This window comes from Columba livia, chromosome 27, assembly GCF_036013475.1.
Source record: "Columba livia isolate bColLiv1 breed racing homer chromosome 27, bColLiv1.pat.W.v2, whole genome shotgun sequence".
In the NCBI taxonomy this organism is placed as follows: domain Eukaryota; kingdom Metazoa; phylum Chordata; class Aves; order Columbiformes; family Columbidae; genus Columba; species Columba livia.
The window spans coordinates 3,529,530-3,554,311 of record NC_088628.1 but is presented as its reverse complement, the minus strand read 5'-3'; the positions used below and the strand labels follow the sequence as shown (position 1 = coordinate 3,554,311).

General features: G+C 52.0%; 1 protein-coding gene across 8 annotated transcripts in view; it reads right to left on the bottom strand.

The window, feature by feature from the left end:
• CERS4 (ceramide synthase 4) overlaps positions 1–17,183 on the bottom strand; it is a 53,041-nt gene extending 35,858 nt beyond the window's left edge. Inside the window, exons 1-3 of one of the 8 annotated variants that reach the window (XM_065042303.1) lie at positions 16,263–16,498; positions 6,827–6,881; positions 3,035–3,375 (exon numbers count right to left, since the gene is read on the bottom strand). In XM_065042303.1, the coding sequence (XP_064898375.1) occupies positions 3,035–3,168 (134 nt within the window). In that variant the 5' untranslated portion in view covers positions 3,169–3,375; positions 6,827–6,881; positions 16,263–16,498. Of the gene's footprint in view, positions 1–3,034; positions 3,376–6,826; positions 6,882–9,741; positions 9,871–10,084; positions 10,188–16,262 lie in introns of those variants that run through there. The other 7 variants (XM_065042304.1, XM_005513880.3, XM_065042314.1 and 4 more) reach the window with 7 other exon arrangements.
• Between the last annotated feature and the right edge of the window lie 7,599 nt (positions 17,184–24,782).

Here is a 24,782-nt window from a genome sequence, read left to right as displayed (position 1 = left end):
CCCCTACGCTGCTCTCTAATAGGTCATTCCCCAACTTACACTGGAACCTGGGGTTGTTCCTGCCCAGATTCGAGACTCTACATTTGCTCCTGTTATATTTCATTACATTTTTCCCCGCCCAGCTCTCCAGCCTGTCCAGGTCTCTGGATGGCAGCACAGCCTTCTGATGCACTTACAGAAGCTCTTCTGGTTGCCCTTCACATCCCTCACTCCAACGGAGCTTTGTGTTTCCTACGCTCAGACACTCCTGTATTCCTCCTGGCCAACCATCACCACCTTCCCGATACTTCCATCCCATGTTGGAGCTCGATCCACAGTTCCACGTTCATCCCTGCTGCTCTCCTACTTTCCTTAATTGCCTTCACGCATGTCGGGATACACCAAACTGGTGTTTGGATGATGTCCTGGAACACCAACCAGCTCTTTGGGCTCCTCTCCCTGCCAGGACAGTCTTCCATGAGATCTCACCAAGCAGATCCCAAACCTACTCTCCGGAAATTTAACAAAAACTCAAGAGCTTACATGCACATTTGGAAATACCGTGGCTGTTTCTGCCATATTCCTCCTCCAGGAACCTGGAGATGTTTCCCTACTATAGCTGAAGAAACCTGGATTGAACTGCAGTGCCTGTTGCCAGACTAGTCCCAAAACTGAGGTGTTGTGTTAAGTTACCGGTGCAAAAAGCAGCAGAGATAAAAGCACAAGACCTCTGCAGGCTCTGTCCGGCACTCATCCCGCGGCTGCGCTGTTAATGAGGTAACATTCCTTTATTACTTCCAGGGCAGGGTGAGGTAATATAAACCTTGTCCTGACACTTGGGAACATTCAGTTTTCTGCTCCTGAACGCTAACTCTACAAACAAACAAAAAATTTCAACAACAAAACCACTGGAGACCACAAGCTGATGGTTTTGATAAGGCACAAGAACTCCATGTTCTGCTGTTACTGTGTAAAACACTACAGAGCAAGCTGCATCTTGGTAAAAAAATCCAACCTGACCAGTGTCCAAGTACAGCAACTGAGGCATCCAAATACCAGAACATCTCCACAAAATACATAAGGACACATATTCCCAGATCTACTTGTGTTTCTTGAGAGAGCACAAACGTAAAACGCAAGAAGGAGGGACCTACAAAATCCAAACGATCTACTCAGCAATTTCTTTGGACTTTTTCCTTCATTCTTCTACTGCTCACGATCTCCTCCAGCCTCACTGCAGAAATAGCAACCACCACTTGATAGAGCTGGGGAAGAAAATCCAGTTACTGGCTTCAGGCCACAGTGAGTCAAGAATTCAGGTTGGAAAATCAGACAAACAAATCAAGAGGGAGGGAACTTCCAGCTGAACCGCTCAGCTCTTCTTCCTCTGAATTCATTGGTACCAAACACAGCAAGAGTCGGACAGTGTTGGCGAGACTTTCTCCTTCAAACTGAGCTACAAGATGGGAAAACTGCCAAAGAGTCTCTAAGTAGAAATGCTGTTTATCCCCAAAGACACTACCAACAAACAGTTTGTACACCACTGAAGCATTTCCACAGATTTTGGAAGGAGAAAGGGACAAAAGGGAATCACACACTGTGAATATACACACTGAACAAACCTGAAAACTTTAAGCATGAGGAGCAATAACTTTGTGAGATCTTGAAAACTCTTCCAGAGGCCAGTTCTGGCACTACAATCTGTGCACAGAGGTGGAGAAACAGAAAATATTTGCCTGGACCTTTTGATACAAGACACACTCCAGACATCTTTTCTGCTGTCAACTGAGATTGTCATAGAATCACAGGATGGTTTCGGTTGAATGGTCCTTAAAGCTCATCTAGTTCCACCTCCCCTGCCATGAGCAGGGACATCTTCACCAGCTCAGGTTGCTCAGAGCCCCGTCCAGCCTGGCCTGGGATGTCTCAGGGATGGTTCATCTACCCCCTCTCTGGCCAACCTGGGCCAGGCTCTCAGCACCCTCAGGGCCAACAATTCCTTCCTCATGTCCAGCCTGAATCTCCCTCCTTTAGTTTAAAACCATCACCCCTTGTCCTGTCACCACAGGCCCTGCTCTAAAGTCTGTCCCATCTTTCTTATCAGCCCCTTTTAACTCCGTAAAGGCCGCACAAAGGTCTCCCTGGAGTTTCTCCAGCTGAACACCCCAGCTCTCTCACCTGTCCTCCCAGCAGAGCTGTTCCAGCCTCGGGTCATTCCTGTGGCTCCTCTGGCCCCTCTCCAGCAGCTCCGTGTGTGTCCTGTACTGAGGACCCGGAGCTGGACCAGCACTGCAGGGGGGTCTCACCAGAGGGGCAGGATCCCCCCAGACCTGCTGCCCACGGGGCTGGGGATGCAGCCCAGGATGTTATCACCTTTTTGAGCTGCCATCACATGTTGCCAAGTCACGTTGAGCTTCTCATCAACCAACATCCCCAAGTCTTTCTCCTCAGGGCTTCTCTCAATCCATTCTCCACCCAGCCTGGATTTGTTCTTGGGATTATCCCATTTCACGCTTGGTATTTCAACTGATGATCACTATCCCTGTTACACAATAATTACATATAAGGCCTCAAAAATCTTAACTCTAACTTAAAAACTGGGATATATTACAAGCCAGTAGTAGGTTTCCAAGTCATACTGAGGTCACGTTAAAATACCACACAGCTCTCAAGAAAGCCTCATTATCTGATTCTTTGTTGCCTGGTTCTTCAGCCCTTTCAAAGCATAAATACTCCTAAATTATTGCATGGCTCTGGTCTCTCCTAATCTGTCCTCTAAGAATCACCCTTCGCAAGCCCTTCTGTTCCCTTCCAGGACAGCTCTTCCTCTCCTGCCCTGCCACCTCTGGCCTTAATTCTGCTGTTTATCGCAGCTTTTAATCCCTGTTGCATGTAGAATTCCTACATCCCTGCAGTCCAAAGCCCTGATTTGTACAGTCAACCCCTACAATGAATCAAGTGCTCCATCATCCTTACCCTTATCCCTCCCACAAATGGGTCATTTCCCCAAAGACGCGCTTTCCAACCCATGACACCAGCAACCCTGAGCATTCACCTACACGAAGATGCGTCTGACTTCTCTGCCACAGATCCGGCAAAAATAAACCATCCAAGTGGAATCGGATCATCTTGATTGCCAATGCAGATTAGGAAAGGCTTTTCTAGCAGCTGGGATGGATTTGTTTGCATGGATTTGAGGGAGGCATCCCGTATCCCGGCCTCGCACACCTACACATCGCAGAGCACGACTTTTCACACAATCCTCGCTCTCCTCCCTTGTGCGTGAAACACACGGGCTTTAATTACTTTGTTTGCGCTGGCTTTGAATTTCGGTATCAACAGCTCCATCAGTTTCCCAGGTGTTTGTTCCCACAAACTCCCCAGGCCGTTCCAAAGCTTAGAGGAAAAAAAAAAGACGACATTTAATTAGTCTAAAATTAAGATGTTTTAAAATGATACTCTTATACCTCTAAAACCAGTACGTGCTCTCATTAGTTTTCATTTCAAAACTTAAAACCTTATCTGAGAACAGCATCTACATTGCCAACATTACCGCAAAAATACATTAAAAACATTGAGAAAGGAACAGCAACCAACAGAAAGCTGTCTACAGGATTAAAAGAATTGTGACTCACTTTCCACAATCATCACTGCTTAATGAGTAATGCAATCAGCATAGGAGGAGGGCTGTTTAAAAAGATTTGAATATGAATTATTCTTGATTAGCACAGGTAATTTAAGAGCCCTGTATGAATGGCTTATAAAGCAGAAAGTAAAACTCAAGTTCTTCCACCGGGCACCGTCTTTCTCTGTTCTTTGCTGGAACAGCATCTACCACCGAGAGAACCCATCTCCAACCGAGCTTTACCCATCACAGAAACAAATCACGACGGGACGGTGCATTATCTGTCGTGATGCTGAACCCCGCGGCCACACCGCGTTATTTATCCGGTGACTGTGGCGTTACGGGACGGTTTCTTAATTTGACGTACATTTTAACAAGCAATTCTGCTGAATGCAGACTGTTCATTGCAGACTGCGGTCTTCTCCGTCTTCTAATTAACACAGACCCTCGTTAAGCTGCAGAGTCCATCTCCTGCTCTGCTAACGAGGAGTCCCTGCTGCAGGGACAGTGACAGGTAACTCAATCACAGCATTTACCCCACATTTGGCCAGTCGCTCTACAACACATATATTAATTTATCTTCAGCCGCAGGGACAGTCACAGGCACCCGGATCCCGCTGCACAAAGCGCCGATCCGTGCTCAGCGCTTGTGTTTAAAATACAGATACTCAGGGTCACTTTCTCCTGGCTTCGATTCACCACAAATAACTTCCCAAGAGAACAAAATCATATATAAATTATTATTGCAGGATATCTGCCTCCATGCTTTGACTTCAGCATCACCTCTAAACAGGAACATTCCTTAGATTCTTTGAAAATATGAAACACCAACTCTGACGCAACATCATTCGGACCCTCCAGAAGGAAGATGTCTCTCTTAGATGTATGAAGAAAGGCAGATGAAAAATAAAAAAGCCCAAAAAGAGTAAAAAGAACGCTGCTTATTAAAAGAAAAATAACCTGGATACAACCTCTATTTTACCTCTTTCGGAACTGCTTTTTGCCTTATCTATTTCGATTCAAAGCTTTGGCGCTGTTGGGTTGGAAGGCGAATGCTGTCCCGTGCCCACGGCCATCCGTGCAACAGTCTCACAAAACAGAATGTTTGAAGAATTCCTTGATTCTGGGAACTAACTTTTAAAATAAAGAAACTCGTTGTTACCAAAATCAATAAAAGTCTTGAAGTTGGTGGAATTACAGCAGCTCTTTGAGCATATTTCCTGTTTTTTCAAACAAAAGTGACTCTTGAATGAATGAAAATTAAAGCACATTGGGGTGGGGAATGTGCGCTGGATTCTTGGCGCTGCTGTGTAATTAGGGCCAAACATGCTGAGGTGAACTGCTCAGCAAACATGGATACATCACAGAAATTACCCACGACAAAACAGACAACCTTCAGTAGATTTTCAAAACCAGGAAAATGATGACATTTGATTTCTCTTTACTTAAGAAAAACCTGTCGTAGAAAGCCAGGGAAATTAAATAAACCTTCAACATTTGGAACAATTTCTTCCCCAAAGGGCTGTGGGGCATTGGAACAGTCTGCCCAGGGCAGTGCTGGAGTCACCATCCCTGGAGGGCTGGACAGACGGACATGAGGTTCTCAGGACATGGGGCAGTGCCAGGGTGGGTTATGGTTGGACTCTGATCTTGAGGGGCTTTTCCAACCAAAATGATTCTATTATTTGAAAGACAAGGGCAGTCAAGGACATGGAACACGGACTTGCAATACATTAAAGAATTAATATATTAATAACACCAATGATCCGAGGCTGGAACAGCTCTGCTGTGGGACAGGCTGAGACAGTTGGGGTGTCCAGCTGGAGAAGAGAAGCTCCAGAGAGACCTTAGTGCGGCTTTTCTGAACTTAAAAGGGGTTGATAAGAAAGATGGGGACAGACTTTTGAGCAGGGCCTGTTGTGATAGGACAAGGGGTGATGGTTTTAAACTAAAGGAAGGAGATTCAGGCTGGACATGAGGAAGGAATTGTTGTCCCTGAGGGTGGTGAGAGCCTGGCCCAGGTTGGCCAGAGAGGTGGTAGATGAACCATCCCTGGAGACATCCCAGGCCAGGCTGGATGGGGCTCTGAGCAACCTGACCTGCTGAAGATGTCCCTGCTCATGGCAGGGGGGCATTTGGGGTCTGGGAAGATCCATACAACCCAAACTTTTCTATGATTCTATGATAATTTTTCTAGCAGGAAATAGTTACACTATTCTGGCTTTCTAAAGAACAATCTACTTTTCAGTAAGTTCTTGTATGAGATAAAGACTCTTGGCTTCCCGTTGCATTGAAAGCACGGGGAAGAAATCTGGAACAGACGTTAGAAATACAAACAGGAGATAAACCACAGAGCACAATAAGCAATCCTGACCCGGAAATCTTATTACACTTTTGTTCTCATCAACAGGTTCTAAACTCACAGCTAAAGTAGAGTCAGTTCAAAACTGTGCTCCCCTCTTTTAATTGGATTTCAGTGTGTACTTGTTACATCACAGCAATGTTTGGATGCACCAAAGGGTACAATTTTTTAAAAAGTGACTTCCCAAATAATGCTGTGAAATACAGACTCATTCGTCAACATTTCAGAGAACAAGTACAAGTTAGTTACAGCCCACACTACAGAAAATCACAGACTATTTGTTTCCACTTGTGCATTTAAATCCTTTGAGATTCTACAATCTCATTTCCTGTCCATTTGCCTCCACGTGAACAAAGTCAAGGACTGGAGCACAGCGAGAGAAGCAGCACACGTGATTCCTTTAAGATTCTATCAATGGGTGGAGAGATTCCCCTACAATCCCTACAATGAAACTGCTGCTCTTTCCAGCCTGGAAAGATTCCCCTGCTGAGACGGGCTCCTCGTAACCCAGAGCTAGATTAAACCTAAACTGCCAGAGAGTAGAGTCCGGCCTGACCCGTTCCTGACAGCGCTGCCACTTCACTGCCGCCCCGTACTCCATACAAGAATTTGTGGGGCTTCATAAACAACAAACCCCTTTTATTCTTTTAACTTGGGTTGATTTTACCCCATGCCGGTTCCTCAGTGCAATTCACTACCTGGTTCAGAACCCTTTGTGCAGGGTATGAGAGAAAAGCGCGAGTGGCTCGGGGCAGGAAAAGGTGTCGCATCTCTATAGAAATGCAGCTCGAGCTGCTCGAACTGTTGTGTTGCAGAAAACACCACCAGCGAGCTCCAAATGTACAACTGCAGCACCGTACCTGGCAATGTCTGGATTCATGGCACCGAGTTCTTACTGGCCTCTGCAACAGGAACCTGGAAAAGAAAAAAACAATGTAAACCAAAAAATTCATTATATATCATATATCATCTACGCAGCCCAAAGCAATTCCTGAGTGCATATAGGCAACTAACTTGCAGGGACCCTCAGCATCACATCAAACACTCTGTGCTGGTGTTTCTCCCCTATTTCTCTTAAGGGCGAGTAACAAGCTCATGAAACTTTCCCCTATTCATCTTAGACCTGAAAAAGCAGCGTGCAGGCACATTCTCGCTGGGCTCTGCTCTCTCGCAGAGAAACTGGCTGAATCAAGATCTGAAGATTCCCCGAGAGATTGTTCATTTAGAACAACCGCTTCCAAAGCCTGACAGATCATCGGAACCTGGACACGTGGTGACCCGGTGGCCCCGGAGCTGTTGGTGGATCCCTCGATCTGCTGCAATCAGTGCCCACAAACCAAACCCGCAGATCCCAGGTTGTGTGCGGGGATCTCCATAAAGAGACGTCCCAGGGCTGGAGCTGCCTGGGGAGACAACGAGCCAAAGCTCCGACGCCGGCGCAGACGCTTCAGCCCCACCAGCTGCAGTGTATTGACCAGAATCACCACCCACCAGCAGAAATAATGGGTTTGCGGGTTGATTTTTGTGTATCGAGCCCATATTTGCTGCTTCCTACAATGTGTGATCCACAGAGGCTTTCAGTGCCCTCTCTGGCCTGGGAAGTGGTGTTCTCTGCTGTAAGCATTTCAGACAACAAAAAACTGTCTCAATCTGTGAACCCAAAAGCAATTTTTTTCCCCAAAAAGCTCTGCAGGGAAGAGTTGAGAATATTATAGAAGCTGGTGTGAAAATACAGAAAAAATTATTAGAAAAAAAGTATTAATTTTCTTGAGATACATCTCAAAGGGCAGAAAATCATCAGACTTTCTTGACACATTTTTGCTCCTTGAGCCCTGTTGGGCTCATGAATATAACGACAGATCCTCATCAGCTGCCTTCAGAAAACTTCTCAATTGCAGGAAGGACCGAAAGAGTTGGGTTTGTGTTTACTGGACACTGCTGGCTCTGTACAAACTGGCTGTTGCTGTGATATCGACTCTTCAGAGCTCCTGCTCTCCATTTAAGTTCTGCACCCAAAGGGATGTCAGATGCCTTCAAAGCCACAATAAAAGTGCCTTCCTGAGGCCAACAGCTGGATGGAAGAGAAGAAAAGGAACTCCCTCCAGTGGAGAAGGTTTAAAAAGAAGCCGACATTAGCTCTATCTAGTACACAGAGAAATGGAACTTTAGTGACATTTGCATGAGCCCAAAACATCAGGGCTTCAGGATTCCGACAAGTCGGTGTCCCAGCTATGAACAGGCACTTCAGACACCCCCAGCAGCACCGCTGGTCTCTCGGTTCAGCTGGGTCTCCCTTGACCTTGTCTGAGAACACGGGAAAAGGGCACCAGCTCAAACTACACACTTTAATTTTGATTAGAGCTGAAATACAGCACTGACTCCTCCAGCGTGGTCCGCTGAGCTGGCAGCAGGAATCTGGTCTTTGTCACATGTAAATGGAGGAGCTGAGTCTCTCTTAATTACCTGGTGGCAGACTGCAAAAATAAAGCCAGTTTCTGTGGGTTTAGGTGAGCTAGAGCAGGACAATGTGACAATCATTCTTCATTGCAGGTGTTTGTTCTCCTCCCTGCCTGGAAGCTGCTGTCAGCCTGAGAAATCTCTGCTCTGCTTTATCTCCTCAGCAGAACTCTAGCAGGAGATGGGAGTCAGATGATGAAAATTAATATTTTATATGAATTTCACCAGTTTGCAAGAGCTAAGAACCCAGAGCAGGTGCTCCCCGCCCACAGCATTGATCCGAGGGAAAAAGCACTTTTGGCTTCGCATCAGATGCACTTTTTGATTTTGTCAGCGTCTTTGCCGCCCCGAACCCAAGACCATTATCTCCCAACATTGAACCTTCGCTTAACAACGTAACTGCTTGCTTTTTAAAAACAAAAAAAACCACAAATAAACAAAACTAAAACCAAAAAAACCCAATAATAACCCCACCAGCACCACCCCCAAACACCACCCAAAACATAACAGAAATGGGGAAAAAGCTTCTCTGCATTTTTAAGCCTCCAGAAGTCTCCTGACTATCGATAAACCTGAGCCTGCAGATATATCAGTGCCGGCCTCACATCTCACGAGAAACTGGCTCCTTTGGGGAACCAACGTCGCCCCTTGTCTGGCTTTTGCAAAACCTCTCTTCCCATTACACTTGCAAAACAAGGAATTACCTTTAAACGCTGATAAATGATGCAGATAAATAAGCAAGCACTTTCAAATCCAGCTGGCTAAAGTTCAGGTGTCTGACTCCACACCGAAGTCCCAGAAACACTCACCTCCCGCTCTGGTACCGACTTTAGTCTGAGCTCCCAGCACTTCCTAAAACCAACCACCCGACCCGGCTTTAAACCATTCCACAAGCAGAATTCGCCATCAAGCATTTGTTTGGGGTATGTTGGAAACTTTATCCTAAGGTGATGTGGATGTTTTTTTGTCCTTATACTACTTGAATTTTGACCATTACACAAATATTTTTAAGAAGAATCACAAATATATTCTTTCAGCCTCGTGGCTGGCTTTGCCATCCTTTTCTCTGGGAACAGTTTCCACCACCAGCCAAGAAAATCTTCCCTCTATTTCACCCTTTTTCAGGGTTAAGAACTCGGAGCTGCCACAGGACAGAATTGGCCCCTCACAAAGTCCCGAACGGCCGCTGCTCTGACCTTCCCGCTCACAGACAGCTCAATATCACCTTTATATCTGCACACACAGCTCAATATCACCTTTATATCTGCACATACAGCTCACTACCGCCTTTATTTCTGCACACACAGCTCAGTATCACCTTTATTTCTGTACTGATTCCACACGGTCTGCCCGCGCACGGAAACTCCTGTGGAAGCTTCTCCTTCCCCGGCCCGTGGCCGCCCCCAGAGCCCGCTCGGCCTTTCCCCGCCGGGTCCCTCGGCAGGCGGGAACCAGCTTCTCGCAGCTCTTCCCTCAGATCCCTCCGGCCGAGGGGCCGGGCCCCGAACCCCCTTTGCCCCCCGGTCCCTGCGGACCGAGCGGAGCCGCGGCCCCTCGGCAGCGCCCACAGCCCCCGGCCCGGGCAGCGCCGGCTCCCCCGTCACACCCGGGCAGCCCCTTCCCCGGCCCCGCAGGTTGCCCCCGTTACTTCGCCCACTCGCCTCCAGCCTCCCCCGCCGGGGCGGCGCCCACCCGCTGTCCGCCGAGCCCCCGCCGCTGTGCGCGCCCCGGGCGGAGCGAGGAGGAGGCGGCGGGAGGGGCGGGGCGAGCCCGCGCGCTGCTGCTCCCCCCGGGCCGGGCGGGCCGCCCTCCCCTCGCCCAACCCCGCCCACCGGCCGCGACCCCTGAGCGCGGGGCGGGAAATTCCCCTGTGGGGGCAGCGGGTGCTGCCGGGGGCGGGCACGGAGGCGGTGGGAGCACCCGCAGGTGCTGGTGACCCTGAAGTGCTTCACCCCGTCTGGGCCTCGCCAGGAGCGTGGAGCACACAGTGTGTAATGGCATCAAAGGAAAACTTGGCCTGTTTGCCCTCACAGAATCACAGAATGTCAGGGGTTAGAAGGGCCCTGGAAAGCTCATCCAGTGCAATCCCCCCATGGAGCAGGAACACCCAGATGAGGTTACACAGGAAGGTGTCCAGGCGGGTTGGAATGTCTGCACAGAAGGAGACTCCACAACCCCCTGGGCAGCCTGGGCCAGGCTCTGCCACCCTCACCCCAAACAAGTTTCTTCTCAAATTTAAGTGGAACCTCCTGTGTTCCAGTTTGCACCCATTGCCCCTTGTCCTGTCACTGGTTGTCACCAGAAGAGCCTGGCTCCATCCTCCTGACACTCCCCCTTTCCATATTGATCCCCAGGAATGAGTCACCCCTCAGTCTCCTCTTGTCCAGCTCCAGAGCCCCAGCTCCCTCAGCCTTTCCTCACACGGGAGATGCTCCACTCCCTTCAGCATCTTGGTGGCTGCGCTGGACTCTCTGCAGCAGTTCCCTGTCCTGCTGGAACTGAGGGGCCACAGCTGGACACAAGATTCCAGGTGTGGTCTCCCCAGGGCAGAGCAGAGGGGCAGGAGAACCTCTCTGACCTACTGACCACCCCCTTCTAACCCACCCCAGGTACCATTGGCTTCCTGGCCACAAGGGCCCAGTGCTGGCTCATGCTCACCCTGCTGTCCCCAGGAACCCCAGGTCCCTTTCCCCTACGCTGCTCTCCAACAGGTCATTCCCAACCTATACTTCCCCCAGAGGGTACGAATGTCTCCTGGAAGAGAAGGGCTGGAAGGGACAGCCGTGCTGTGACACGCGTGATATGATGTATGATAAATGACAGGGCAGCACTAACACACACGGAGTCCTGGCAGAATAATGTCACCAAAGCCCTGCTTTTCTGCCGTTTGTCACCGCAAGGAAATACTGCCATTTGCACAGTGCCATTTATAGCTGCCAAAGTGAGAATGGAATGCTAATGAACTAGCTCACTGGTTATTTTACACGCACCTTTCCTGAGTGCAAATAAAAAGATAAAGAAGGCATACGGGGAATGTTCATCACAAGATCCTTGCTCCTGTTTCAGGCTGATGGAAGAGACGCCTCCAGCTGTCCTGCCCCAATGAACCAGCTTCTCCTTTTCTTGTCATGCATGTGTCCCCCCTTTTGTTTTTCTTGTAGCCTCTTCTTTTACCTCCATTAGTCTCCTAAAGCTCTTTACCCCAAATCTGCTGATTTCATGCCTGAGCTCCTGCTCTATCACTTGTGTAAAAATACATTCAAATACATGTATGAATACACGCACACACAGTTATACTCTAAAATCCAACCGTCATGCATCAAGCAGGACCGAGAGCAGCCTGTAAACACTTGAGTGGGTGATGCTGGAACCCATTTCTGCAAGTCCACATTTCATCTTTTGCCAGCGGTGAATGTATTTGGTTTAACCCAGCGTTTCCTTCACAAGTGAAGAAAAAACGGAAAACAAAAAAAAAGGTTGTCCTTCAGCACATTGCAGCTGCTCTTTACATGGAAAAACAGTGGTTAAAGTACTACATGTTTTATTCAGTCAAAACAAGGAGAAAGAGCTAATACTGTGGACCACAGCTTTGCAATCACTGCAGTACAGCTGTGCAGATTTTAAGGCCAAAAATTCCTTAAGATGATCTATTCTGTCCTCCTGTGTGACACAGGCCAAAAAAACCTCCACCCCATCATCCTTGCCTTGGAGTTTGGGGAGTGCGGATCAAGTGTGCTGTTGTTGTTTGCCAGCGCGCTCTAATGCATTCTTGGAGCACTAAGACTATTTTCTCATCTTACTAAAATGCGGTCCATCAGCTCTTTACTGCCAGACTTCCCTAACGCTGTAGTCAGCACGGTTACGGTGAGCATGGTTATAAATACCTGTGGTGATAGAAATGTTAGCAATTTTAAAACAAGTACAGCGATGTGTTATGGTTTTCTCGCTCACAGATTTTAGTCCACATGCTCCGCAACACACAATCAAGATCAAGGGAGGTTGAGGGCTTGAAAGTAGTTTCTGGTCCAGGAGCCAGGTTGCCACAAACAGATTAGTGTCTGGGCAAATGTACTGGTGAATTTATTTACAGGAGGTGTTTGCAGGGTCCTGGGGTTCCGATCCTGAGTTGTTTCAGTTGGAAGAGGCCCTCAGGACCATCGAGTCCAACCATATCCCAACGCTGGCACTGAAAGGATTCTTTTAGGAATCCGTCAGGGATCCCTGGCCGTTGTGTGTCATGGCTGAAACCAGCTGAAAACAGTGCTTGACCTGCAGCGGCTCTGTTTATAGAGCCAGCTTTTCTGGGCCTGGTCCAAAGCCCAGTGACGTCAATGAAAAACTCCCACTGACTTCCAAAGGATTTGGATTGGGCCTTCCAGGAGCAAAACTCTGTTTGTTTCAGCGTGCGCGGAAGGTGAAACAAAAACATCTAAGGGCGCTGGAGCAAAGGAAGGGGCTGTGTGCAGGGTGGTTTTGTCTTTGTGTTTAGTTTCTTCCTTGGGCTGGCTGTGACTCTCAGTTGTAACGTGAGTCCTCAGACCACAGCGCGGGCCTGGCGCTGGGGGATGTGACGCGTGCAGGTTGTATAAATCACAGCGAATTTTTAATTATGAGTGCTGAACCCTGTCCCTCGCTCCCACTGCAGGGTCTGCTCCCTTGAAGCCATATAAGGAACCAGGTTTTGGGGATATGTATCTCGAAACACCCAAAGAGGACTGAAACACAAAGATGGACACAGTGTCTCTAAATATCAGCCTTCTTCAAGTATTTTCATGGAATAATTAGGATCTGAGGTACTTGGAAATCACTTATTTTAGAACATAGGCTGCTGAACGCCTGGTGGGTTAGTATTTAAATTGGAATATCTTTATGAGTCAGAAAAATTGGGTTTTTAGAATGTAGTCATTTAGCCACTGCAAGCAGGATGAGATTGTGTGCAGATGTCAGACAAGTCCTCTAGTTACAGTCTGCGAAAGAGGGACCCTCTGCAATCCTGTTCAGCAAGTGCAAATCCAGCTCTGCCCGGGCCGGGCTGGGTCAGGACGGGCTCTGCTGGAAAACCCGACGTGCGGCCTTTGCCAATGCGGACAGAGCCCTCGTGTGGGAACCAAAGATCCTGCACACCCAGCCCGGCTGGGAAATCAAACTGCACACAGAAACGATCACGGAATGATCAGGAACAACATGAATCATAGAATCATTTTGGTTGGAAAAGCCCCTTGAGCTCTTCAAGTCCAACCATAGCCCACCCTGGCACTGCCCCATGTCCTGAGAACCTCATGTCCGTCTGTCCAGCCCTCCAGGGATGGTGACTCCAGCACTGCCCTGGGCAGCCTGTTCCAATGCCCCACAGCCCTTTGGGGAAGAAATTGTTCCTAAATCCAACCTCAACCTCCCCTGGCGCAACTTGAGGCCGTTTCCTCTGCTCCTGGCGCTTGTTCCTGGGGAGCAGAGCCCGACCCCCCTGGCTCCAAGCTCCTTTCAGGCAGTTCAGAGATCAGAAGGTCTCCCCTCAGCTCCTGTTCTCCAGCTGAACCCCCAGGTCCCTCAGCCGCTCCATCACACTTGTGCTCCAGCCCCTCACCAGCTCCGTTCCCTTCTCTCAACTCACTCCAGCACCTCAAGCTCTTTCTTGGCGTGAGGGTCCCAGAACTGCCCCAGGATTGGCGGTTTGTCCTCCCCAGGTCCCAGCACAGGGACGGTCACTGCCCTGGGCCTGCTGGCCACACCAGTGCTGGTACCAGCCAGGATGCTGGCGACCTCTTGGCCACCTGGGCACACGCTGGCTCATGTTCAGCCGCTGCCACCAACACCCCCAGGGCCTTTTCCACCGGGCGGTTTCCAGCCACGTGCTGGGACGCTGAGCCATGCAGAGCTGGGTGTGCACCAGGCGGGTGATGGGGGAACACTCCTGTGTGATGGGGCACACGGTGCTGGACGCAGCTGCTGGCGACTGCAGCCTTATGGTCCATCTTTCCACCACCAAATCTCACCTCAGTTACAGCGTGGAAAATAGTGGAATCCTTACATTTAAGTTCAAGTCACACTGAGTCATGACTCCTGTGACACCTCATCCTACCATCTGCTCCAAGCACCTCTCAATCCTAAGGATCCCAAAGCCATTATAATTCAAAACCACAACACATCATATCCATACAATTAGTTCATCTATTCCTGAAATACATCCTGTTTCTGAAGAAATGGGGACCCTGTCCTCAGCAGATATTGCAGTTCCTCGGATCTTGAGAGAGGATGCTGTGAGACCGTGTCTAACTGGAACTGCGCAGCTAGTGCAGGGAAGAGCTTGCGATTATTTACCACTGACATCTGCCAAGGTGCTGTTGAGAACATGACTGTCCTTTTGAACGTGCCTTTCAGATTATCACTTCGTGTCTCTTTGTTAAAGCAAAGCTGGCAATTTGGAAGGAGTTATCAGTAGCAGACAAACTCAGTTCGGCATGTGGTTGTGGTCAGGCAATGAGTGTGCCAGCGGATAGATACTACGGCTTCATTTATGCTTCTTGAGAAGAGGCCAAACCGTTATTAGCTGCACCAAACCTCCCTTTCTTCTCGAAATGCTCTTGTTCTAAATTGGTGACGTTACTCATACCAACCGGCTAAGGAGTCTGAAAGTCCTTGTGTCACCAGCTGAGTCAGGTCATTCAAAAGAAATCCTCACGTCTTCACAGAAAGCAGATATTAATAACTCTGTTCCAATTTTGCTGGCCACCCATCCTTTACAGACTATGAATTCTGGCCCCACTCGGATGCCTCCACGCCTCCTTGCTCACAACACCCAACTGGACACAGTGTCAGCGTTGGGGTCATTATGGTAATGAGCATTTACATAATTAAGGCGTACCAGGAATCCAGCTCTATTACATAATTAAGGCGTACCAGGAATCCAGCTCTATTTGCAGTTCAACAAAATACAATACAATAATATAACACACTGCAGAGCTAAAGGTCTCAGATCCTGTTTTTCCAAAGGCCGTTTGAGCCTGGACATCCCAAGAGCAAGAGCTTAGTTTGACTTCCAGCACCTTGACAAGTGACGAGTGACAACACAGACGTTGTTCTGACATGTTCCCATGCACTGGCAGCACTGGCTCGCATACAGCATGTGTTGTGGTCACACTGAAAAACCTTTGGTTCAGCGACTTGCACCTAGACCCTTAACTTATTTTTATATTCTCACAAAGCATAATAAGCAACACGAACACACCAAGAAAAACTCTTTCATGTGCCCTCCTAGACATAATGTGCTCAGAGTGCTTTGAGCAGGTCTCTGCCACCTTGGCCGCCCTGAAATACAGAACAGCCAGTGGGATTTAGAGAATGTCTTGATTAAGAAGAGATTACATACAGCCGCAAACCTTCTATGTCCCTTTATCTCTCCATCCAGCAATGGCTGCTCCTCTAAAAACAGGGTCTTCTATGAATCTCCTGGAACATCAGCTCCCTTTTGAGCATCAACACCATCCCAAGAGACTCCACTATCCCTAGGAAGATACAGTGCAGCTCCCTGTCGCCACCATTACATGGATATTTTTGGTAACCTGCTTTCCCATTCACCACTTAGATCATCCTCAACTCTTGCTGCGGTTCAGTTTCTTCACTTGTTCCCAGCTTACGGGGACACTGAGAACCTGTTGCAGGAGCCAGACGATGCCCATGGACACAGCGCCAATTCCTTTCCCACCGCCGTCCCCATGTCAACCCGCTGGCACCGTGTCTGCCCTTGCTGTGCCACGGGGGTTCTCTGACATTTAGGATGACAGAGGGGCCTGGACACACCATGAGACACAGCCCATCCCAGCGTTTATTGTGTCCACTTACCTGCTTTGCTGCCACTTCACTCGCACACTTTTTTGCCGTCTATCAGCCCAACTTGGTTGTCCTTGGGTGTCCTTCCAGCCCCGGGGATCCAGAGAAAGTGGCTTATTTCCTGGTGCCAAAGTTCAGCAGCTTGTGCTCAAGTTCAGCAGCTTGTGCTCAAGTTCAGCTTGGCGAGTGTAACAGCACAAAGGGAGACGCAGACGCTGTGACGCTCCCGGCCGCCGCACAGCCCCCTCCCCAGCCCCCAGCTCTGCAGGGACGCACACGGGAGCAGCTTTGTTCCTATTTTAAGTCCAGACCAAAGCAGCCAAGAGCCGTTTTGTGTCCCCTGCTCAGCCTGGCAGGATTCATGTTACAGACCTCAAAGGCCGCTGCTCCGGGGGATTACAGACAGAAATGGGGATCGCTGTTCTTCTTGACAGGGCTCCTAAAGTAGACGACCTGTGGCTAATATTAGACACTGCAACAGCAGCAAGCAATCCAGCGGCCGCTCTGTCCTGCTCGGCTCTTCTCACTCCTGCTGTCATCTCTGCCTGCAGCACCATTTTGGGGTGAACGGCAGGACCCCGACATTCACGCCTCTGGGTACTTGAGGGTCCCTTGCTGAGGTCCCTGCTCCTCCAGCCCTGCTCCCCACACCTTGGAGAGAGGGAAGCGTCCCAAGAGAGCCCAGCAGTGCTGGGGCATCCCCGTCTGCCCGTGCAGAAACCTCAGGGCGATGTGCTGAATAGGTGACTTGATTTTCAACAAAATAAAGTCATTCATTCACACTCATTCTCTCTTGAATTTTATTCACTGGTTCTCTGATGCTCACATGCAAGTGCTGCGATGGATGTGTGCAAGTAGCTCAGCCAGGGCCACTTGGGATAACACCAAGTACAGAGAACACGGGTGTGGAGTCCTTGCCACGTCTCTCGGATATTTATGAGTAGGTGGCCATGTGCTGCTTTTTGCACACACTTTTCATATCCACCAGGAGGCTCTTCCTCCAGAGAGCACCAGGGGTTTCACCAGGCTTTGCCATGGCCCCGGGGACCCTGCTGCCCGCCAGAGAGCCGCAGGGCCTGAAAAGACTGAAATGTTTCAGTTGGAAGAGTCCTACAATGGTCACTTGGAATCCGGCACTTGGACTCGGGAGCTGGGCCAGGAGTTCCCTGCCCAGCCAAGCTGCTCTTCTGCCGCTCGCTTGACGTCCCCCCAGGGGAACTGCCGGCTCCGGAGCTTCTCCAAGGGGCTTCTTGAAGCCTGAGCAGCACTGGCCGACTCCTGAGCCCTGGGCGATGGGCAGCAGCCACTCAGTGCAACCTCTGCTCCGTTTTCCATCCCCTGACCCTCCCCCAGAGGCTCTGAGCCCCCTCCCGTCTGACTGGAAGGGCTGCAGCATCCAAGCTCTCCCTTCCATCCCGTGCGACAGCTCCACCTCGCCTGCCCTGCCCACCGCTCCTGCCCAGCCCGGACCCTCCTGCCCAGCACTGCAGGCGTGGGACTCGTCCCACCAAGTCCCCCCGTGCCAAGGATGTCCCAGCTCTGGGAACGGCCCAAGGCTTCCAGCCAAAGGCACTTGCAGCCCCAGCCCCTGGGAGCCGCCCGTGGGGGCCGGGGGCAGCCCAGCCCCCCTGAACCCTTTCCCTGCCCGGGAGGAGCTGGGGAGGCTCTTGGGCGGGGGCGGAACACGGGGAGCCCCAACATTCCATCCCGCGACACCACAAAGAGTCCTTAGTAACCACCAGCCAGAGGGACGATGGCGCAGCCACCACTGCGGCTCCCAGCTCGTGGCTCCCGGGACCCCCCGGTTTTTGGGCTCCTGCAGCCCCTACAGCCATTCACGCTCCCCCAGAGCTTCTGCCCCCCAGGTAGGGACCAACCGCGACCCCTGCAGCCCGAGACGCTCCTGGGGGCAAGAGCGGAGGTGAGCGCCGGCCATGGCTCCTGTCTCTCTTGCAGGCTCAGCCCCCCGGTGCCCACTGCCCGGGCAGGAGCAGCCCTTCCCCGCAGCCTGGGCACCCCCAGCGGGGGGGGCACCCCCGGCCCCCCAGGCCCCACCAGCAGGTACGGCACCCCTGTCTACTCGGACACCCCGGCACCTTCGGCCCCTTCGCCATCCCCGACCCCGGGCACTCCCAGCACCCACCACCCCTGTCCCCCGGCACATACGGCACTGGGCAGAACCGGGGCCGTCGGCGATGGGGCCGGCTCGGGGGTGCCCATGGAGGGTCCCTCCGGCCCAGCACGGCTCTCTCTCCCCCACACAGGGCTGCAGAGAGCGCCATGCGGCTGCTGGTTCGACCCACGGGTGTTCCAGTACCAGTGGGCCATGTCCTACGGCCACCAGGGCACAGCGGTGGCCCCAACCCCTGTGTTGATGCTGACGCCCATCCCCGGCTACCAGCACATCCAGGGGCAATGGGCACAGCCCTACACTTACAGCACGGCCACCGCCGCGGGGACACCTGGTGTCAGGAACATCCCCCGGAGGAGCAGCAACGTCCCCACCAGCTCCTCTGCTGCTCCCCGATACCAAGCCCAAGAAGACCCAGCAGCGCTCCAGGATGTCACCGAGGAGATGCTGCTGGAAGAGGCCCATCGGCTCTTTGGTGTCTCCCAGGATGCCGTGGGGGTCACCGAAGATGGTTCCAGCAGCGGCCCCCCAGCTCCTGACCCTGCGGAGCCTGGGGACCTGGGAGCCAGCCTGGGCATTTCTGATGAGGAGCTGATGGAGGAGGCCCTGCAGCTCCTCGGATGCCCCCCGGCCATGGGGCAGCTCTGCCAGACTGGTGCCAGCAGCAGCCCCACGTCTGGGGACACTGGGGACACACAAGGACACGAGACTCTGGTGGGCCCAGCTTCGCCCCTGCTGCCAAAGCCTGACACCACCTATGGGCACGAGGGGCCACTGCGACCACTCAACATCTGCAGCACGGCCACCACCGTGGGGACACTGCCAGGCAGCACCAGCCCCCTGGGCAGCACCAGCCCCCCCAGCACCTCTGCTGCCCCCCACCACACAGCTCCTGGGGACACGGTGGGACACGGTGCCGCTGTCCAAGAGGTGCCACTGGAGGAGGCCCTCGAGATCTTCGGCTGGTCCCTGGATGTGCTGAGGGTGGCCCAGGACACTCCCGCCAGCAGCCCCAGGCCAGGGGAGCAGCGGGGGCAGAAGCGGGGGCAGAGCCCCTCGGCAGAGCCCCCCAGCAAGCGCAGGGCTCTGGCAGCGAGCAGGGGGTTGGGAGTGGGAGATTAGACCAGAGAACACCGGGGGTGGGGGTTGGGAGATGAGAGGTGCAGTATTTGGGGGTGGGGGGTCTGGGGTGTGTGGGAGGGGTGCGAGTGTGTTTGGGGTCTGGGGGGTTGGAGGGTGTGGGAGGAGGGTGGTGGGTTTGGGGTGGGGGGTCAGAGTAGCTCTGGGACCTTTTTCTTTTTTTTCTGTATTAAACCTTGTTTGTCCAGAACTGCTCCGTGTCTGTGTGGGAGGGGGAGGGAGCGCAGGGAAACAGCCCCCAGCCCGGTGTCTGCTGAGTTGGGATCCCCCATTGGGAGAAGGGCTTCTCATCCACAGATTTCTCCTCAGTGCTTGTACAATAACTTCTCTGTGCTTTGCCACAGCCCCTGTGGGACCCTCACTATTCTCCAAATCCTCCATGGGCCACCTGCCCTTTGGGGAAAATGGAAAGAGCATTTAGGCTGGATTTTAGATTCAGACCCGACTTAAGAGAGAAATGTCTTACAGTGAGGGTGGGGGGACCCTGGAAGAGGTTGCCCACAGGACATGTAGAAACCCAACCTTGGAAGCATTTTAAGTCAGGTTGGATGGGACTCTGAACAATATTATCTAGTGGAAGATCTCCCACTTGATGATACAGACCCTTTTGTTGTTATTTTGCTATTTTTTTAAAATTAAAACATGGCAAATAATCATGTGTGTCCCTTCTGTTCCTCACAGTGCTTGTTGAAAGCCACTGTTCTCCCCATCAGCCCTTGTGTTCCTGCGTACGGGGGCTTGTGTGCAGCAGCTGAGAGCAGCCGTGGGAGTTGGGGACAAACCCACCTGCTGGTGGGTGAACAGACCTCCCTGCGTGCTGCTGGCGCGCGCCCTCCGACACTTCTGCCCCCCTGACCTCCCCGCGCCGGCGCTGGCAGCGCCACGGCCCGTCCCGCCGAGAGGCGCGTGGCGGCGCGAACGTCCGAGCGCACCCAGAGGTCAGGGGTTCGTGTCCCGGCCCCAGCAGAGCGCTCGATGGGCGCGGGAGCTGAGGGGGCCAAGGAGTTCAATGGTACCTGGGGTGGGTTAGAAGGGGGTGGTCAGTAGGTCAGAGAGGTTCTCCTGCCCCTCTGCTCTGCCCTGGGGAGACCACACCTGGAATATTGTGTCCAGCTGTGGCCCCTCAGTTCCAGCAGGACAGGGAACTGCTGGAGAGAGTCCAGCGCAGCCACCAAGATGCTGAAGGGAGTGGAGCATCTCCCGTGTGAGGAAAGGCTGAGGGAGCTGGGGCTCTGGAGCTGGACAAGAGGAGACTGAGGGGGGACTCATTCCTGGGGATCAATATGGAAAGGGGGAGTGTCAGGAGGATGGAGCCAGGCTCTTCTGGTGACAACCAGGGACAGGACAAGGGGCAATGGGTGCAAACTGGAACACAGGAGGTTCCACTGAAATTTGAGAAGAAACTTGTTTGGGGTGAGGGTGGCAGAGCCTGGCCCAGGCTGCCCAGGGGGTTGTGGAGTCTCCTTCTGTGCAGACATTCCAACCCGCCTGGACACCTTCCTGTGTAACCTCATCTGGGTGTTCCTGCTCCATGGGGGGATTGCACTGGATGAGCTTTCCAGGGCCCTTCAACCCCTGACACTCTGCGATTCTGTGGTTCTGTTTCTGGGGGGACAGGCGGTGGCCGTGTTCTCAGTTAACTCCTCACGGGGTCCATTGTGTCAGCCCGCTGGGCTCCACCGCTCCCTGGCCGGGGTTAGTGAGTGTGCAGAAGCCAAACCACCCCAGGTGCAAAGCGTGATGTGCAGGGAAAGGGGCGCGTGGTCCAAACCCCAAAATGAAAGAAACTCCCCCTGGAGAAAGGGCCCTGCTCGGGGCTTGGGGGCCCGTGACCACGTCTTTGGCCACCGCCCCACCCTTCTCACGGGGCCGAGGCCTCAGTGCTCATGTGGAGCCGGTTGCCCAGGACTGTGTCCAGACTGTGTTTAAATACCCCCACAGACAGAAACATGGAAGAGACCCTCAAGATCATCGAGTCCAACCGCTAACCTAACACTGGCACTAAACCACGTCCCTAAGAACCCCATTTATGTGTCTTTTAAATGCCTGCAGGGATGGCGACTCAGCCATTTCCCTCGCAGCCTGTTCCAATGCCTGACAACCCTTTCTGTGAGGAAATTTTTCCTCATATCTGATCTAAACTCCCCTTGGTGCAACTTGAGGCCTCTTGTCCCATTGCTTGTTCCTTGGGAGAAGTGGAGATTAGTGCTAGCTCACTAATTAAAATGCACCTCGGCTATGCCAGTCGCACTCCTTTGCTGCTCACACTGGCTCTGCTCTACCCTGTCCACGTTGCAATCCTTATAGTTGTATTTGGCAGATATTTTCCCTAAAACTCAATCACACCTACCACGTATCATGTATATTTTCTGTCACTAGGCTTCTCTTTGGCTGTGTCCCTGGCAGTGTTATTACCCTTGCCGAGAACTGACATTTCGCACAGTTTAGCATCAGCTCATTCAGCTGCATCCCACATGTGCTTTAGCTCATCACTGTGCTTCAGGCGGAGCCGAACAGCAGTGAGGGTACAGAGGTGTGTGGGGCACAAGCCTGGAAACCCCCCAGCGGGTCCCCTCCAGTCCCACGGCTGCAGGGACCTGCGACCACAGGCTGCTCGTCCTTCCCGCTGCTCTGGTCTCAGCTCAAGGGCTCTAAGTGGCAGTTTCGAGCCACACAGATGTCACCCCCTCAAATCCCACAGCCTCTCTTTCTGTGCACCCTGTGACAGCCTTTGGTCATGTAACAGGTTATGGTCACAGTTGTTGAACAAATCGAGTAGGGTTCAATTCTGTTATGCATATCGTTGTAAGCAGTAATTGTGCTTGTGCAAGTTTGATCGTGTTTTATAGAACCTTGTAGTAGTATGTAAGCCACCGCCTGGATGGTGCAACCGGGCCCCAGCCAGGCCGGATGAGGCCCCACCCAAGTCAACGACCGGATGGTGCAACAGATCCCCAGAGGCAGAAACACCCAGCGACACCCAGCAATATCTTCCACCAATCCGGGGGCTGCGTGGACGCGCGTGGACAGCGCATGAACACTATCGACTGAGCCAACCAGGAGCTAACTCGTCAGAGTGCCCCAGTGCGTGAACGCGTGTATATAAGCACGCTCTTAAGAAATGTACATTGCAGCTTTTAGCAAGGACGGAGGCTGAGAAATAACTAGGCAAATGTTGTTCATGTTTCTGAGAGGACACGGCTCGCTGAGAGCGTTTAGTCGACTCAGCACGCCAAGAATTCCCTGGACGTGATCCCTTCAGCCCTGCGCCTGTCCGTGAAAAACCGCGTCGATTGGCTGTCGCCCGCCATTCCTCACGCGCTGATTGGCCGGGGCGCCGCGCTCTTCAGCAGCTGGCACCGCCTCCGGCTCTTAAAGGCGGGACGCGCCTGTGACAGGCGCTACATAAGGAGCCGCGGGCTCTGGGTGTAGCTGGGACCAGATGGGGACCAGCTGTCGGTGCTGCCGGGGCTCGGCCGGCTGTGCTGAAGAGCCTGGCGGGCTCGCCCTCCTCTGGGTGCTGCCCGTGTCCCCCCTTTCCTCCGTTTTGTGCCTCTGGTGCCGATGGCTGTTTGTGGGCTCCCCTTCCCGCTGCCCCCTCGGCTGTGCCGGGCAGGGAGCTGTGATGAGCCAGTGGGTGTTGTGAGCCATTCCGGAGAGGGGCTCAGCAGATGAGTTTGGGGGACCCTGGACCCCCCCCCATTCCCATGGCCGAGACCCTGCTGGTGGTGGAGCAGGGGGGTGAGAGGTGGGAAGGGGATGGTCCCAGCGCAGCCTGTGGCAGTTTCGGGCCCCACAGATGTCACCCCCTCAAATCCCCATCTTCCTGTGCATCCTGTGACAGCGTTTGGTCACGCTCACAGCAGAAACATAGCCTCCCCAGCCAAAAAGTGGGTGGATTGGCAGCGCCCCGCGCTTGGCACGGGCAGGACCTGTGGCACGTCCACAGTTCTGGATCCAGTGAGGCAGATTCCCCAGTGCTCTTAACAAGGACGAGGACAGAGGCTGAGGAATAGCTGCGGCAAATCTTGTTCCTGTGAGTTCCTCAGCCAATACGGCTCACTGAGAGCATTTGGTTGACCCAGGACACAAATAATTGTGTAAACCTTATACAGTTACCCAGTTTCCGCATTCTTGCTGCTTGTCTGTGCCAAAACTGTGTGGGGGGGCAGACGGATCCTTTATCCCCCACACACAGCTCCAGGCTCCTGAAAACCAAAATCCCTATTTCTAGGGCTGCTGCCCCACTCCGCCTCAATTTATTTAATATCAAAATCTCCAGTCCCCAACCACATTGAAGCATCTATTGAGAAACAACACATATTAACAAAGCTCATACACATTTATACTCTGAGGACTGACAGACTGATGAGGGATTTTCATAACTGCAAAATGGGGGGAAATGCTGCAGACAAGCAGAGAAACGACCTGGAAAAACAGGCAAAGGGAAATAAGGGCGTTGTGCTGACGCACGGAAAAAGCTTTACAGCCTGTAGGGCCATAAAACCTGCGAGGCTGTAAAGAAGGTACGTTTATCCAGTGCTGGGTGCAAAAAGGACTGTGAGTAATGCAGTCGTGGTTCATGCTAACATGTTTAATGTTTACAGATATAACCAAATGCTGTCCATTCACGGCAAAAGCATAAGTTATTTATTTCATTTACAACCTGTGAGGTTATAAACAAGGTACATTTATCCAGTGCTGGGCACAAGAAGGGTCTTTCCTCTAGTCATGCATAACTGACCTCGGCGCGAAGCGTGCTTAATATAGAACCACAGGAACGCCTACACATATTCATAAGCTTTCCCCGAAAAGGCGGTTCTTATTAAAATGAGTTATAGGAAATAATTTCTGTAGTCTCCTCTTCCTGTTGCGCTTGCACAGTGTCTCCTGGTGGTCATGGGGTGGTCCTGGGTGGCCGGGGTCTGGCCATGAAGGCTGCTCGTGAACTTTCTAACCTTTGGCCTTGCGTGCTGCATTGGCCGGGGTTCAAACTGCTGGGTTTTTAGAACTGGGTTGTAGTCCGTTCTTGTTACCTCGCCCACTCGAGGATGCTCCTGGGTGCAGCAAAACTTATCTTTGCACAGTTGGCTGTTTTGAGTAAGGCTCTGTTTATTAACATAACTGGTTCCACAAGGCTCTAAGCTAGACGCTTGGTGTGTGGTCAACCGTTTAACTGTTCATTCCCTCTGCCAGGGCGGGCTCTGAGAACTCCGAGGGTTTAAAAACAGGTTTCCGTCCAAAATAACGCCCCTAGACAT